At 47.2% G+C, this 16,665-nt stretch overlaps 1 protein-coding gene across 1 annotated transcript in view; it reads right to left on the minus strand.

Annotated features, from left to right (window-relative positions):
* The window catches only part of LOC119391269 (solute carrier family 13 member 5), a 30,337-nt gene extending 24,147 nt beyond the window's left edge, over positions 1 to 6,190 (minus strand). Inside the window, exons 1-2 of the mRNA XM_037658946.1 lie at positions 6,179 to 6,190; positions 2,692 to 2,988 (exon numbers count right to left, since the gene is read on the minus strand). Of these exons, the coding sequence (XP_037514874.1) occupies positions 2,692 to 2,988; positions 6,179 to 6,190 (309 nt within the window). The remainder of the gene's footprint in view (positions 1 to 2,691; positions 2,989 to 6,178) is intronic.
* Between the last annotated feature and the right edge of the window lie 10,475 nt (positions 6,191 to 16,665).

Raw genomic sequence — 16,665 nt, forward strand, 5'->3', positions numbered from 1 at the left:
GATAGATAGATAGATAGATAGATAGATAGATATTTACCGACCCTGCACCCTTATGTAACTTACCTGCCGCCTAATGAAAGCAGCATACATTAAAGCCAGGGAAAGTATAGTGGACATATCTAGTATTCAGTGTAATAATTATAATATAAGTGATATCTGTATCATAATTACTGCACTAAAGGGAAATACTAAAAATAACGTCCCTATACTTTCCTTGGCATCACTGTCAGTTTGTTTGATGAGGTTGTGCATAACAAAGAAAACGAGCCCTTGATCAATTCCTTCGTTCTATCTCTAACCGTTGTTAGTAGGGGCGTGTGAATATTCGAAAATCTCGAATAACAAATCGAATAGCACATATTCGAAATACCGAATATTTTTCGAATAATTAGCGCTGGCGGATAGACCCCAGAGGAACAACACATCGAAAAATCGAGGGAGCCCTTTTCTTGCCTTAAAGGGGCCCTGCAACACTTTTCGAGCATGCTCAAAAAGCGCTGCCGATCGGTAGTCGAGGCTCTCGAGAACACGCGAGCCAAATATTATAGCGATGCGCACGGCCTGGAATTTACAATAAATTCTCAAAGTCAGCTGAAAATCGCTCCCTCTTCTCTCGACAAATGATGTATTAGTCCGCAAAATATGACGCGATTGTCGGCAGTTCCACCATTGGCTGATGTTATAATCACGATAACACCCTCATTATTACTTTCGTTGTTAATATTGAGTTCAATAAGTAGATAATATGTACGTTTATATTATGTTATCGCGTTAAAAACACCGAACAAACATTAATATTAGCACTTCCGGTCTCACCGACAGCTCGTCTGCTCGTAGTTGCGTGGTTCCGTTTTCGTCGCCGTGCGCAGTGCCGAAAACGTGAATATTTCTGTGCTTTTGACCATTGCCGGTTGCCGTTGAGAGTGGCAGCCGTTCGAGTGTTGCCTCGTCAGCTGAGAACTGCATCGTCGGCACGTTCTCACGACCGACCGAGGCACGGGCGCAGCGTGTCTCCGATAACAATGCTGGCGTCCGGTAATGGCGGCGCTTCGGGGTCGTCTGCCAGTGCCGTCTTACGAGGCGGTGTATCGGAGTATGGGCCGAAACCGATCTCAGCTGTCATTCGTTCCAAACGAGCGCGCACGTTTGCTTCCATGGTTGGCAGAGTGATGAAAACACTACGGCGTTCGAGGTGCACACCCAACATTACCAAACCGACGCGCAGTTTTCAAGCACGCGCGATACACAGCGCGATCGACTCCGCTCGACGAGAACGACGCAAGCCGACCGGAAGTGGCGGCACAGACCACGTGGTTGCGCCGAGACGCCAGAGAGAAAAAAATGAAAAAAAAAAAATGCCGCCGGCGCTGACGTCGCCTCCTCGCACCTCCGCCCTCCCTCCCTCCCCTCACGCCGCGCGCAGCTTTCCGCGCGCTCGCTGCGTTGAGTTGAGAGAGAAAGCTGCGGAACGTGATCTCTATAATTTGGTAACACCACTTAGACTTGACGGATTCGAAAAATTTTTGCGGCATATGACTCGTGAAGAGTCATACGTCAATAATGAGACTATTCCAATATAATTAAGAAAGGTGTTGCAGGGCCCCTTTAATTGCTGGTTTACCAAGACACATGCAGCCCAACCTTTTACGGGACTATCGATGCCGTACTAGTCATATACGAAGGTACTTATATATTTAAAACTCGGGTGTCGCCGAAGTGAACGTTTCCTCAATCTGCTATTGCTTATGAGATTCATGATGATGCTTCAGAAAGCATTTAATTTTTATGCCTCTGTTATATTTGCAGAATGGCGACAAAGTAACGCCTTAAATTCTGAAGTAACCGCTGTATTTCGACGTAAAGTTACAAAATATGATGTTGGCTGTCAGTGCTTATAAAGCTTACCTCAGTTTACGTAACTGTGGCATTTTTTGCCAAATAACTGTGGCATTTTTGGCGCAATGTTCCTTTGTTAATGTTTGTTACTTTTTGTTACAAATAAAGTAATCTTGAATCATACAACTGTTTCGAAAATGGTTGCCTTGACATTCGAAAACTATTCTATTAGTATTCAATTTGTGTTCGTATTCGATTCGTTTTCATCACTACTCGATTCGGTCGCAAAATTTACTATTCGTGCACCCCTAATTGTTAGCACTCGTGGTGTCGTCGTTACTGTCCGTATCGTACGCGCTGTTTTAAAGCGAAAGCCTGAGATGCCTCATATAACGCGAAAATTGACCGGCGTCCCGCGTCGGCGGCGTCAACGCGAGTGATGGAAAAAAGCATCGTCACGCGATGACATCACCATATGACGTCATCTTGACGGAGCAGATCGCGGAAAATTTGTGACGTCATTATGACGTCACAGGGACGTCACGTGACATCACACGATCACGTCATCGGATGACATCGTAAGCTGGTCAATGGTGGGCCGATCACGGAGGCAGTGCAAAACCAGGTGATGTGCCTCCGATCCTGGAGGCAATGAAAACCACGATAGTTGCAGAAAGCTTCCGGAGGGTGGCGGCGCAGGAACAATGCATCGACTGAGAAGAAAAAGAAAATGGCTTTCGCCTTCACTCGTCCTAGGTGAGTGCGCAAGGGACCCTGTGAGTTTTTAACTTCCCAATACGCTACTCATTCAACGGAGCGCACTGCCACGCGAGTGAGGCAGCCTGCAGAGCTCACCTTCGTGCTGTAGTAGAGCGGAATCGGCAGACAGAGCGTGGGAACGGCCAGGATGAAGGCGAGTTTGGCGCGCGTCATGCGCTTGCGGCGTTCGTGCAGCAGCGCTCGGCCCACGACGCCCACGGCGCTCACGGCTCCGGCGAGACCCTCAGCCTTGTACACGAAAGTCGGTTGCGCATCGTCGCTGCCGGAGCCCACTTGGCCACCGGACGACGGCGGAGACAATACGGCTCTCCTCTTGGGTGATTTAATCCCGGGTGACTTGACGCGTCCCGCTGGAGGCGAAGTGGCGGAACCCTGCGAGGCAAGAGGGCGCACATTAAAGAGACGAGACGCTGAGATGCACTCCAATTATATGCAGGAAACAGCGTCGTAAGACGGGACGAAACCAGAGAACACAGACCTCTGCGCTAACAACCAAGTGTTCATTCTTTCAGGCAGCATATATACGAGAAGAATTGTTGGGAATTCACATTCCAAAACCACGAAATGATTATAGGGACGATTCGCCACGGTGGTCTAGTGTATGGTGCTCGACTGATGACCCGAAGGTCGCTAGGTCGAATCACGGCCGGGGCGGTCGCATTTTCGATGGAGGCGAAATGCTAGAGGCCCGTGTACTGAGATTTAGGTTCACGTTAAGGAACCCCAGGTGGTGGAAGTTTCCGGAGGCCTCCACTACGTCCCTCATAATGAAATCGTGATTTCGGGACGTTAAACCTGAACAGTTATTATTAATTAGTATGAGGGACGTCGCAGTAGAGGGCTCCGGAAATTTCCACCACCTGGTCGTTTCTTTAACGTGCATCTATATATAAGTACACGGGCCACTGCCATTTCTCCTCCATCGACATGCGGTCGCCGCGGCCGGGATTCCATCCCGCGAGCTTCGAGTCATTAATGGAGCACCACAACCAGTAGAGCACCGTGGCGGGTGGCAGGATATATACACTCGACCGCTTTTGCGCAGCAACGAGGAGGATGAAGCCACTAACCACTGAACCATGTTCTGCGCATGATTGTTTTACCATTTTTGTTTTTTCTTGTTTTGAAAAAGTGTTTGAGTGTACATACGCTTGTGTACAGAATAAACACTCCGTTGTTAGCGAAGTGGCCTGTATTCTTTCGTTTCGTCCCGTCTTATGGCGCTGTATCCTGCACATAATCATTACCCAGCCAGCACAAATGCGTACCCTTCTGCTGCCTTACAAATTAGCCCTCTGCGTCATCAATGAATAGCAGGAGCTTTTATTTTCTTTTGATGACTCCTATTCTTCAATTTAATTGTCTCCGTTGTTTACCGGTATTCTATATCCATACCCACTCCTGCAATAGGCCATCAGGGTTACAGTGTGTACCAATAAATATATAAATTGTCGGCCTACTTTTTGTGTCAGCAGCAGGGCAAAGTCATCTCCAAGAGGTCTCTAGTTTGCCCTATCTTGTGCCACCTAACTCCATTTTATCCCTGCGAACTTCTAATTTCGTCGTTGCATCCAACACGCTGCCGTCCTTGGCTGCGTTTTCCACCCCAGTGCCACGGAAAGCCGCTCGTAGATTGACAAGTGCAACGGTAGGCCAAAAAAATTAAAAAAAGAAAATGGGTGTGACAGTGCTATCACTACAGCGTGAGATTGAAGTGCACTTTTTAAAAATGCTTTTCGAAATATTTGCTGCCGTATCGTATTTCTCATTCTTACTCATTCCTTCTTGCTATCATTTCCTAAATTCTGATTTCTAGGTTTTATTGCATTATATGTTAAACAATTAATTACTGTAAGCTCAAGGCTTTACAGCAGTGCAGAGTGGAGCCACACTTATAAATTTCTTGAAAATGCACTACGTAGGAAGCAAAAAAAAAAAAGTACATACATAGTTGGAAAAAGCAAGTGAATTTGGTGGCGTGTAGGATACTGCGTTACGAACACATAAGAACCGATAAGACACTCTAAATGACCTATTAAGGGGAATCGGTCAGGGTCAGTAATACTGGTGTTTGAGGAGGGCAAGTAGTTCCCGTTACGGTAAGATAGAAAGGAATGTGAACAGGTTACTATATTTCATCTCGAAGAATATGAACTTTGTACGTGTGGTGTAGGCGAGATGGCAAGAAAGGCGGACGTTGCATCTACGCCGATTTTCATAAATGGCGACTGTGATATTAGAGTTTCTGAAAAAAAAATGGTTGATCCCTCCTTCATAGGAATCGCAATAACACGAAAGTAAAGCGCGCCCTTACAGAAGTAACTGAATATTTACTGTACATTGATATAAGAGAGTTTGTACAATGCATATTGATGTCTGGCAGCTATAGCACCGTTTACCGTGTACTTAGCTTTATGTGCACGTTAATGAACCCCAGGTGGTCGAAATTTCCGGAGCCCTCCACTACGGCGTCCCTCATAATCACATCGTGGATTTAGGACGTTAAACCCCAGATGTTATTATTGTTATTATTATTATTATTATATTATTATTATTATTATTATTATTATTATTATTATTATTATTATTATTATTATTATTATTATTATTATTATTATTATTATTATTATTATAGCACCGTTCAACGTGGATGCACCCACTTCGATGATTGGTGGTACATCTCCATCCCGACGACTAACGTCCATGTTAAATGATTAAACAAACCCTTGTGGTAGCTGTAGTAGTTAACGGTGAAAGCGTAATCAGAGAACGAGGTGTGATAGCCAGAAGAGCGTCGCATATTGGACGCTGAACTTGGTCGCCATCCCGCGGCATGTTAAAATGTGATTGAACACCCCGGCCGGACTAGAGGGAAACGCAAAGCGCGTCCTGCCGCTCCGGTAGCCCGGCCGCGATTTTTCTAGGGGCGAGCGCGTCAGCGGTGAACGCGGCGTTAACGCCAGGTGAGGCAGGTGCGCGTCGCAGAGCTATTTTTGGTTTGGATTAGCGTTATGCTATGAGCGAGGCCGACGCTTTTACGACGCTTGGTCTAAGATCGTCACCTCGCGGTGTGTATTGACAAAATTGAACTTTTATTGAAATCGCGTCGAATGGGACGGACGTGTAACGCGTTGCGGGTGCTAACCGCGGAGGCCACCGTAATGACGAATTACATTACAGCTCCCAGAGGGTAAATCCACCCCGCCGACCGGGATAGTGGTAGATATAAAAGGCGTGTTTGTAAAGCATCTGGAGGCCGTGGCTGTGGCGCAGTGGATAGCGTGCCCGGCATCTGTCGTTGCGGACCGAGCGGTCGTGGGTTCGATGCCCGTTGACGGAACTTTTTTTCTTCGACATTTGATCATGTAAATTTTTTCTATGTCATTTCCGTGACGGAAATACGTCACTGAAGTCTTGGTGGACCCCGGCATAAAACACTTTCGTGTTAAAAAAAATGGAGGCGACCCTTATACTTGACCAAGGCGCCTGGTAGCGGCGCACGCACGTCAGCTTACGGGCTACGGTTGAGAGGCTACGACGCCTGTGAGCAGCCGAAACCTACCCACTGTGCCATTCTTGAATAACAAAGAGCTGTAGCTTGTCAGCAGGAGTCCGGGAATACAGAGGTAGCCGTAAGACAAAACGTTTCAGTCCTTTAATGGCAGGCGACAGACAGACACTGAGCACGAGTAGTAGTAGTAGTAGTAGCCTCTACTGCATGGCTCATACCCACTCTGGAGGATTGGCCAAGAAGTCATCTTATGAAAATTTAAAAAAAAAAGTATTTTGAGTATTGAATATTGATGCCAATAAAAAGAATAAATAAATAAATAAATAAATAAATAAATAAATAAATAAATAAATAAATAAATAAATAATAGTACGAGCCACGTGATTCTTATTCTTCTGCTTTCTCGGCCAGGCAGTTTATAGCTGTTTTTACGAATATTTTCGTTTTGTTTGATGATGATGATGATGCTCCTGGGATGATTGGCACCTCTCCACTCGGGAGGATCGGCCAAGAGTCGGGCGGATTATATAGTCTGAAAATTTTTAAGTTTTAATAGAGGCTTCAGAGTCAATGAGAATGAAGCGTTATGTTTAATGAATACCAACTTTAGCCTAGACTATGTTGCATAACCTCGCAAATGACCAAAAATCATTATGTCATTATGACATAACTTAAAAATTATTAGCGGTTGATGTGTCGAATATGACGATTTCATTCGCATATGAATTTCTCTATAGGACTGCATATATTCCCGTCCGAGTGCCCCAACACAGAAGCCCCAAATGCGAACAGCACAGTTGAAGTAACTGGCAGAGCAAGGTGCCGCATTGCTGTTTCAATAGTTGGTTTTCTGAGAGAGGAAAAACGTCGGCAGTCCAGCAAGAAATGTTCGAGTGTTTCTACCCCATTGCAAAAAGCACATGTAAGAGAGATCGCCAGACCAGCTTTGTGCATGTATAAATTAAGAGTTGGGATCCTACGTCGCAATCTTGTCATTGCTACTTCTGTCCTGCCTTGTTTTACACCATTTTCTGCTCCAAGGAAACTGAAGGCGCTGAAAATCCGGTGATCAAGCAAGGCTTTGGTTTTGTTTTGTGATGGTGCAGTAGAAAGTGGCAAAACGCCTTCCTGCTATAGCGAACAGGGATAGAGGGTTGTTGGGCGAACAACGTTTGCGTTAAACTGGTATCACTTCTGGTTATTATATCTTACGCGAAGAATTTTACCCCTCTTCGCTAAATGTTCAATTCAGTCGCTATCGTATGAGACGGTCGTCCCCCCTTTGACCACTTAAACACGTCACTTTGACTAGCTTCCCACCTAATTCGAAACTGCGATTGAGAGGCGTTCCTTTCAACTAAGTTAAGGTTTCATTCATTCATTCATTCATTCATTCATTCATTCATTCATTCATTCATTCATTCATTCATTCATTCATTCATTCATTCATTCATTCTAGCAAACTGCTGCCACTCCTTAAAGATGACTTTGTGCATGCTACTGTTGGGTGTCTTCGCGAGCAGTGGGATGCATGTAAGTTTAGTTTGGTTGAAATAATTGCCTAAAACGTTAGTTCGTACGCCCGCCCGTGTTGCCATCATGCAAGCTGCTAATAAATATCATTTCGTTACTGAAGAACAGCACTGGCTGTCGCTGCGCAGGAAAAGAACATTAGCTTATGTTTTTTCCGGTTGCACTAAGAATGCTTCGGCTGAGTTTTAGTCTATGTGCACGGTGGGATAATTCATTAACAAGGATCGATTAAGAGGGATCTCGTACATCGTCCATTGGTTAGGTTAGGATCGCCTATGTTAGGCGCGCTATATAAATTGAGGCTCGAAGTGACGATCGCAGATAACGATCGCTTCATTTTTATTGATACCCGCCACGGTGGTCTAGTGGTTATGGTGCTAGACTGCTGGCGCGAAGGTCGCGGGATCGAATTCTGGCCTTGGCAGCCGCATTTCGATGGAGGCGAAATGCTTGAGGCCTGTGTACTTAGATTTTAGGAGCACGTTAAAGAACACCAGATGGGCGAAATATCCGGAGCCCTCCACTATGGCATCCATCATAATGATATCGTGGTTTTGAGACGTAAAACTCCAACGACTATATTATTATAATTTTTATTGATGCCTGCTTTCAAGGTGGAGACAGCCGACACCCACTGTGGGGATTGGCAAGGAGCCTGATGGAGTTAAGAGAAGTCATTCAGTTCTATCTGGAATATTTATAGAAGAGATGCTAACCGCATTAAAAATTTTTTGTACGTAATACTGCTGCATTAGATATTCTGCATACGCATGCTTCCTCCCGCATTAAACATTCAGGTTCCATTTCAAAATAAGTACGGTGGCGGGCACTCGCTAACGAAAATGGATGAGTAAACATGGCGAAAGTGAGGAAATAAACGTTTAGACCTGTTTGTGCACAAGAAAAGAAATGTAATAAATGTGCGCGAAGGGTTACAAAAATAAAATAAATATTAAGGAATTTGACATATTGTATAAAGACCTTAATAACGAAATTGTCACGCATCAAAAGCAAAATTCCCCACAGACCTAAAAGGTACCTGAAGTATGCACTCTGCGAAGCCAGCAATTTTTTTACGACACAATAATGGAGCCATAAAGGAGTTTCATCTAATATTACTCCGCACTCCAAATTCCGATTTAGACGCACCATGGCACGCAACCGCACCCACTAAAAAGTTCGGCTTATGCAGCCAAGTCAGAGTTTTACACGCGATACACAGCGACCGTGTCGGCGTGCACGTAACTCGGATTGCAGCCTGTGGTTGATCACATTGCGCGCTCGGGACGTGTCAGCAGTCGATGGGTTTGGGCTTGGCGCAGTCGAAGGTCTCTGCGTAGTTCTGTGACGTCATGACAGCGTAACGCAGCGCCAGCAGACGCGTCTTGTCCCGTTCGCCGCAGAAAGTGTGGGCGAAGCGGAGGTAGTAGAGCTGCGCGAGCCTCCTCGAAGCGGTCAGGTCGAGGTCCCGGCCATCTTTGGAGCTCGCCTTCTGTGAGGCTATCATGGCCCACCTGGTACGCCACACGTGGTCAACGTCGGGAAACGGCAACGTGAGGGCAAGCTGCGCCTGCGCATGCGCGAAACATGGGCCGTGGTTTGCACGGCCACCTTTTGTCATCATGAATCCGTACCAACTAGCTCATCGTTCTGTTGTACAGCGTCGACCATATCAAAAGTGAAGACCTCATTGGTAATCAAGCCGTTAGAGCTAGAGAACTTATTGTCCTTCATGAGGAAAATAACGGTGATGCCTAATCATGGTGTCGATAAAGCAATAATAATTTTACGAGCAATGTATTAAGGCTCAGCCACAACTGCGACTAGTACCCGTCGCGCGGCCATTTGAGACCGGCGACCAAAAAGCGACTCGATGCGACCGACGTTCACACCTGCATGCGTCTTATGCCCGTCGGCACACAGAATTCACGTCTGCTAGCATATGGCTCGCATTGCCATCGCCCCGTAAAATAAGCTGACGTCCGGTTCCTGCGCATCTGATTGGTACAGAGGTTTGCGACTGTAATCACGTGACTGAAAAATTCGGCAGATCCCACATACCGTGGGAATCGATGTTATGCCAAGCATGCGCGGGATTGTGAATGTGGCGTAATTTTTCCCATTGAGCGAAACGTTACGGAATGACGCTAAAGAAACGTGGAAGTGGTATACTTACACTCATATGTTGAAGAGTCGCATTATGTATTATATAACCAGTTGTTTACAGTTGCGTAACGATGCCAACAGCAACGTGGGTGTTACCAACACCAGACGCGGTAAGCTGAAATGTAGTGCTCATGTTCTTCAATACTGGATAGCGCGAAAGAAGGAACACACATGCACAGGACAGGCGGTACTCGCAACTAAGCTTCATATAGGAAAGTTTCCATAGATATATGGTACGCAGACGAGTGGCACGCGCAGGCGCACTGCACGTACGTCACAGTCACAGTTGCAGTTGTCACAGTTGCGTTACAGTTGTTATGCTAATATTTGTCTGTTATGACGGAGAACGCACGCACGTTTCACAAACCTGTGTGTATTTGAAGAAGGGGTTCTTGAAAGTTCTTGCGCAAGGTCATGATCACCGTGATCAGTGAGCGCCAACAGCTGGACCGGACTTGTTATCGGATCCGTTCGTGATCGCGGCTACGAGGGGTCTAAGTGCAGTGAAGTGCGAGGTATAGTGCAGCTGGCGGAAATCCTGGATGCCTCTTACGATGAAATGATCTATGATGCCTCCTGTCCTGGATGTGGCAGCGAGGTCTTTTGATGCCCTGTCCACATCCAAGCCGTCTTTCACGCAGTATAAGGACCAGGCTTTGCTGGGTCTTGATAAGTCAATGTTGAAGTCACCGGTAATGATGAGAGGCCTCGTTCTCTCGGCATAATTATTGTAGGGAAGCATTCACCCCGGTTTTTCTCTAATCAACGTAGTCCACGTTCTGGACCACGTGGACGAGTGAATGGTAGTTGAGCGCCTTCCAGGGGTGTTCTGTCTTCAGCTCCTTCACTTTGCTTGCGTCAGCTGCGGTGGTGTAGCGGTTACAGTGCTCGGCTGCTGACCCGAAGGTCGCGGGTTCGATCCCGGCCGCGGCGGTCGCATTTCGATGGAGGCAAAATGCTAGATCCCCGTGTACTGTGCGGTCTGGGTGCACGTTAAATAGCAGATGGTCAAAATTTCTGGAGCCTTTGCTATGGCGTCTCCCATAATCATATGGAGGTTTTGGGAAATAAAACCCCAACGATTATTATTATCACTTTCCTTGCGTGTCAATGCGTGTGTTCGCCGTTACTGTGTTGGTTGAGACTCTGTATATCACCTGTGGCACATACTCGCATAACATGAACTCTGATATGTGGGTATGTGCCACACGTGACTGAGAGAAAGGGTTTCATGACGCACGCGACAAGTATTTTGCGTTATTGATGTCATGACCAGTGAATCGTGTTCGTCATACACTGATCCCCTGCTATGCCAATTTTGGTACGTTACAAGTTATGGAGACGACCAGAAAAGCGCCCAGACGTAGGCGGCTAGATAGATAGATAGATACGTAGATAGAAACGGCCAAAGTGCCTGAGGTTCGCTAAGAAATGCTTCGCATTTAAAATCAAGCGGCGAGCGACTGAGACGAAGCAGTCGCTTTGCGACCAAAGTGGCCATTTGCGACCGTTTGCGACCGGTCGCTTTGCGACTAACTTAGTCGCACGACCGGTGCTAGTCGCAGGCGTGAACAAGCCTTTAGAAATCGGCTTCTATGAGGCCTTGAATATTAATGAGGTGTTCACATTGAATGTGGACGACCCTGTACATGTGGATGGATCGCATGTGATGGCCCGGAAGCAGTGACTTCTCACTGTGCAATATTGGACACCTTTGGTTGGGCGTCCGCAAAGCTGCGGTGGACACCCAGCTAAAATTGTCTATTACGCAAACATCACGGCAATGCTGGGACGTCAGCAAGCAATATCAGTGCACGACAGTTTTTTGCTGGATTGCATCATTGTTATCTTTTCTCGCCTGACCAGACGAGCCTGTAGTGCCATTATTTCTTGCTTAAGCAGCTTCTCGGGGGGCCAGTACTCTAATATGGTGGCCGCAATGGCTTCCATGCAAACCTTATCTCTTAGTATCAGCCTCAAAAAGCTCTATACTGCCCGCATCCGCGGCTTTTTTCTTTAATTTCTCGAGCCCTAAACGCACCTTTGCGTACGTGGCGAAGCATTTCTTGTATTCCGAAGTACGCTGCTCCGGCATGGCGTGTTCCGCGACCATCTCGGCCAGAAACACCCCCAGCGTGGCGTAATTAATGCTCGGCTCGGTGGCGTGTGAGTAGTAGAAGTCGGGAAGCATGAGGGCCAGGGGCACGAACCGCCTGCGACGTAGGTTCTCGACGAGCATTTCGCTCACGTTCACAGCCCGGCCCGTGGCCCCCGTGTACAGCACCAGGTTAACCGCAAAGTCGTCGCCGTGCCAAACTTCTTTAGTCTTCAGGACAGCCTCGCCGCTACCAGCTCCCGCCTCCGCGTTGGAGACGCCTGCGGAGCACAAAGGTTGTCGGCGTTAAGGGGACGGCACTCAGAGACATTGGCACGCGCAGAGTTCTCCGTTAGGAAGGGCGGGGGGGGGGGGGGGTGACGGCAAATAATCAGACTCTCCCACCCCATCGTTGGACTAGTATGAACATAAAAACATTGCATGCAAAATCGAAAATGAAGCAATGGCATGTTGCTCACAAAGGTTTCCCTTTGGTCCCCGACTTTCTGGGGATAAAGGTCAGAAGCAAACCGTTTTTAGAATGCAACATTAGGAGTCACACACAACCAAAGAGACGTATAATTAAAATAGAACGAAGGGAAATGTTGGCCTGCCCTCCTCAGAAAGCGTATTCACAAAGATTTTGGTCCGTAAACGTTCATTTTCCAATAGTCCATCGCCTTGGCTAATCACATTTCTCGCCTCAGGATCGGCTGGAATTTCTTTCACGAACTGCTCAAATGCCGCTGGTGAATACACGTCCACGGCCCGTATTCAGAAGACGTTTTTACGTTACAATAGTTCTTAAGAGTTTGCGGAACTCGTATTAGTGAAATTTGTACGTATCGACTACGTCTTCATATGTATCGTTTAGATCTCAGGTCAGATGTCACAAATGCTGACGGAAAGCACAGAGAGATCCATTGCTTCTAATAAAGTTGAACGAAGCGGTATGTTCTACAGCACTGCAGCTGAACTAGGCAGCACTGAATACAGGCGCAGCATTTTATCTACGTATGCGCATTTAATATGTGGCCATAATCGATGGTCCTGCAAGGGAATGTAGCGTTGGAACCTCTACGTTGAGTATTGTTGACAAATGAGGGTGAAGAAAAGTACGCTTTTTAAGATCCTTTGCTCGATAACATTTCATTACATCACGTCCTTCTTCTCTATATGTCTTGCTTTAGTTTACTACATGCCACCTTTGAAGAAATAATGTTCAGTATTTTAACGTGTTTACGAAACAATTGTTGGATTGAGGTTGTGGATCACTGTATCCAAGGAAAAGAAGACGAAAACATTTTTAGGGAGACCTGCGATTTGCGAAAGATAGCGTCCCCAGAAACGAATACATTTTACGTTACAGGCTCCTGCAGCGATCACAACATGAAAGCATTGTATGGTAATGCAAAAAAAAGAAAGCAGCCGTATAGCAGCATGTAACATATGTTCAACAGTTATATGAAAGAAGTGTTTTCGGCATAAAATAACGTAGCATTGACTTTTTACCTAGGGCGCACGCTTCTTTTAGCAGCGTCGCGTTCAGCTTTACGTCCTTGGCGATGGTCAAGTGATGTTCGCTGACCATCAGAAGGCGCTTGCACATGAGAAATACGTCAACCATGGCCGCCTTGACGTCGACGACCTTGCGCAGCGTCCGCTGAAAAGTTTTCGGTAAGAGAAGCTCCACGCTTCCCAGGCAGATCTTCCTCTTTGCGGCGACGTTATTGTGACCTCGGTGTTCCGCCGCTCGAACGTCTAGACCCACGAGGGACGAGAAGGGCACCAGCAGCGCGTAGAGCGCCGCCACTCGTAGTTGCGTGGAGGCGAGGGTGTCCACGATACCTCTGACGCCACTGATGCTGTTGCACATGAATGCCGTCACAATGCCAGTACGGTTGAGAAGGCGCGCCCATGTGACGCGCAAGCCAGGCATGTCCAGCGCTGTCGCAGCCACGGGCAGCGCAGGCTCGTAGCTCGTCGACGCCTCTGTGATGTTACTTATCGTGTCTTCTATTCGCAGGAACTCCGCCGATATTTCTGCCTTGGTCGAGCTCGGCGTTAGACCATCCGGAACTCTGTCAAGAACTGCGCTTACTATGTCTGAAACTGGGGCATCCGTCTTTAGGGAGCGGCCCGTCCGCACGATCGCAACTTCGGTGCCACCCCGGTCGCTCCACTGTACGTGCACCATTGACGGCATCTTGTTTCGGTACGCGGAACTCACGATTAGACTGACGAGCTCCGCAAAACCGGTCACGTTGAGCCACTTCGCCGCATCCACGCCGGCGGCCTTCCACAGCTCCTGTAAGTTCGACGATTCGTTGCTGAAAAAGGCCAGGCAGGACGAGTAGAGTTTAACGAGCTGGCGCACTTCCGGCCTGCCGCTGGACTTGCGGGACCGCTGAGCTGTCAGCGTGTTATGAGCCAAAGGGACGTATTGGTCGTGAAGGCTTTCGTGGTAGGACTGAGTCGAGCCATTGTGACCCGTGCTCTTCCAGTGACCGCAGACGAAGTCGTAGGCGTCGTGGCAAGCGTTGGCGCCGCTGTCCAGAGAGAGGTCCAGGAGCCTGACGGCGGAACGGCAGTCGTGAGAATTGCAGACGCTCTGTATTCGCTGTGTGAGCAGATGGTGTACCGAACCGCCAGAAGGAAGCAGCCAGGTCATGATTGATGTAGTGAGAGCGGATACCAGGAGCGTTGCCAAGGCGATCACGGCGGAGACGGCGAGTCTAGAAGACTCTGAGCGCGAGTCCTGCTCTCCTTTCGCCTTGAAGGCTCTCGAAATTGGATTGCGGAAGTATGCTGCACGCATGGCATGATGAATACGGACATCATTAAAATATACACAAAAATTTACGCTAGCTCAGATTTAAGTAATCAATGGAAAACGCATTACTTGAAGAAGCAGAAGCATACACAAACGCCTTTCTGTGCGAGCTATAATGTTTACATTGTAGATAGTCCTCGAAAAGCTTTTGAACGTTGCGTAGCCAGAGCTTGCCGTTCGAGCGCACAGATGGGTCTCGTATCAGCGTTGGTGACTGTTAGAAGATGCTTCTGACTCTTTTAGAGGTCAGTTTAACAGCATTAAACTTCCTTACAGACATACAAAACCGGCACTGGAACCAGCATTTGAGGGTGGATGAGTATAGCATCACTGACGATCGTTATAACTTTCGTTAAAGCGTCTCTTTCGAGATATATTTGCTCCTTTAAGTATTAATCAAATATACAATAAACAAGTTTACCGAAAATAGTCGTCCTTTATGCCACGTAACTTGAGCACAGGTCATTAAGTTGTGCAGAACGGGGATGAACCTTTGCTAAAACGCGATAGGTTTACAAGTGCACTCAACCAACACAACAGGTCCCGAACGTCAAGCCTAAACACCTGTACCGTTCAACGGGATAACGCAGCCTGAATGACACCCGCACAGCGTCCCGAAGTGTCGGCTGTCATGAAAGAACGGTTCGAGGGACTGGCATGCGGCTCATTCACCACACCGTTTTAGATGGAGAGTTTGCCACGTGAGAGGCGCGTGGCTCAGTTGCTAGGGTTTACAGTATTATGTTGGAGGAAAGAGCTTCAATCCCACCATCGGTCAACCTTATACGTGAACTTCATACGTGAAGCATTATACGTGAACTTCACCCAAATTAGAGGTATCTAACAGAACACACGAAATGTGCTTGAGCGTACGCGAGCGCGTAACATTGCGAAAGAAATCCCAGGTTTGTAAATGATACGCGTGATGCGAAGGTTATTGGTTCGGTCCCCTTCTCTGGCGAGCTGCTTGATTGTACACATCGATTCATATTTCTTTTATCTGGTAATTACTGAACTTCAATTAAAAACTGCAAATGATGCCCACTATACTTTCCTTGACTTCGTTACCTGTTGGCTTCACAAGATTGCGTCTAACAAAAACGGGCCCCTCGATCTATTCCACTTCTTACGGGGTACAGAATGTCACTTCTCAGAAAATAAACGGGTACTTGTATTGTGAGTGGCGCCCACTTGCAAAACTGTCGCCTTATAGAAATTGCGCAATTACTGACCCATGGTGAAGTTACGTGAAATAACGCCCCATTATTTTCGGGTAATCCTGTGTGCAAGGTTGCCGTGACGCAAGTTGCATCAGCTGTGGAGACGTCACGATTATCCCATATCTAGACTTATAGACGCTAAGCGTAGCTTTTTTCCTTAGAATGGCTCGCGATTGCCGCAGGAACAAAAAAAAAAAAAGCCGGCAGATCCCACGCATTGTGGGGATCGATGTAATGCGAAGCAGCCAGCAAAGAGCTGCATACATCGTCTTGTATGTAACTAAGGAAAATGCGTGTCATGGTTTTCATGTTAACTCCTATTATTTATGTTCGTCACACAACGTCGCGCAATATCAACTTTGGGGTAGATCAAGCTAGCGAAACGGCCGCCAGCGCACCATGAGCGTGGCACGTAAGTCATGCTGTACATGACATGCGGGTCATGATTTTCATGTTAACTCGTGTTATTTATGTTCGTTGCACAGTCACGTCGCAAGATACCATTTTCGGTGCATATAAAGCTAGCGAAACGGCCGCCAGCGCACCATGAGGGTGACACGTAAGTCATGCTGTACATGACATGCGTGTCATGATTTTCACGTTAACTCGTGTGTTATTTATGTTCGTCACACAGTCCCGTCGCGCAATACCAATTTCGGGGTAGATCAAGCTAGCGAAACGGCCGCCAGCG

The sequence above is a fragment of the Rhipicephalus sanguineus genome, chromosome 4, assembly GCF_013339695.2.
Source record: "Rhipicephalus sanguineus isolate Rsan-2018 chromosome 4, BIME_Rsan_1.4, whole genome shotgun sequence".
In the NCBI taxonomy this organism is placed as follows: domain Eukaryota; kingdom Metazoa; phylum Arthropoda; class Arachnida; order Ixodida; family Ixodidae; genus Rhipicephalus; species Rhipicephalus sanguineus.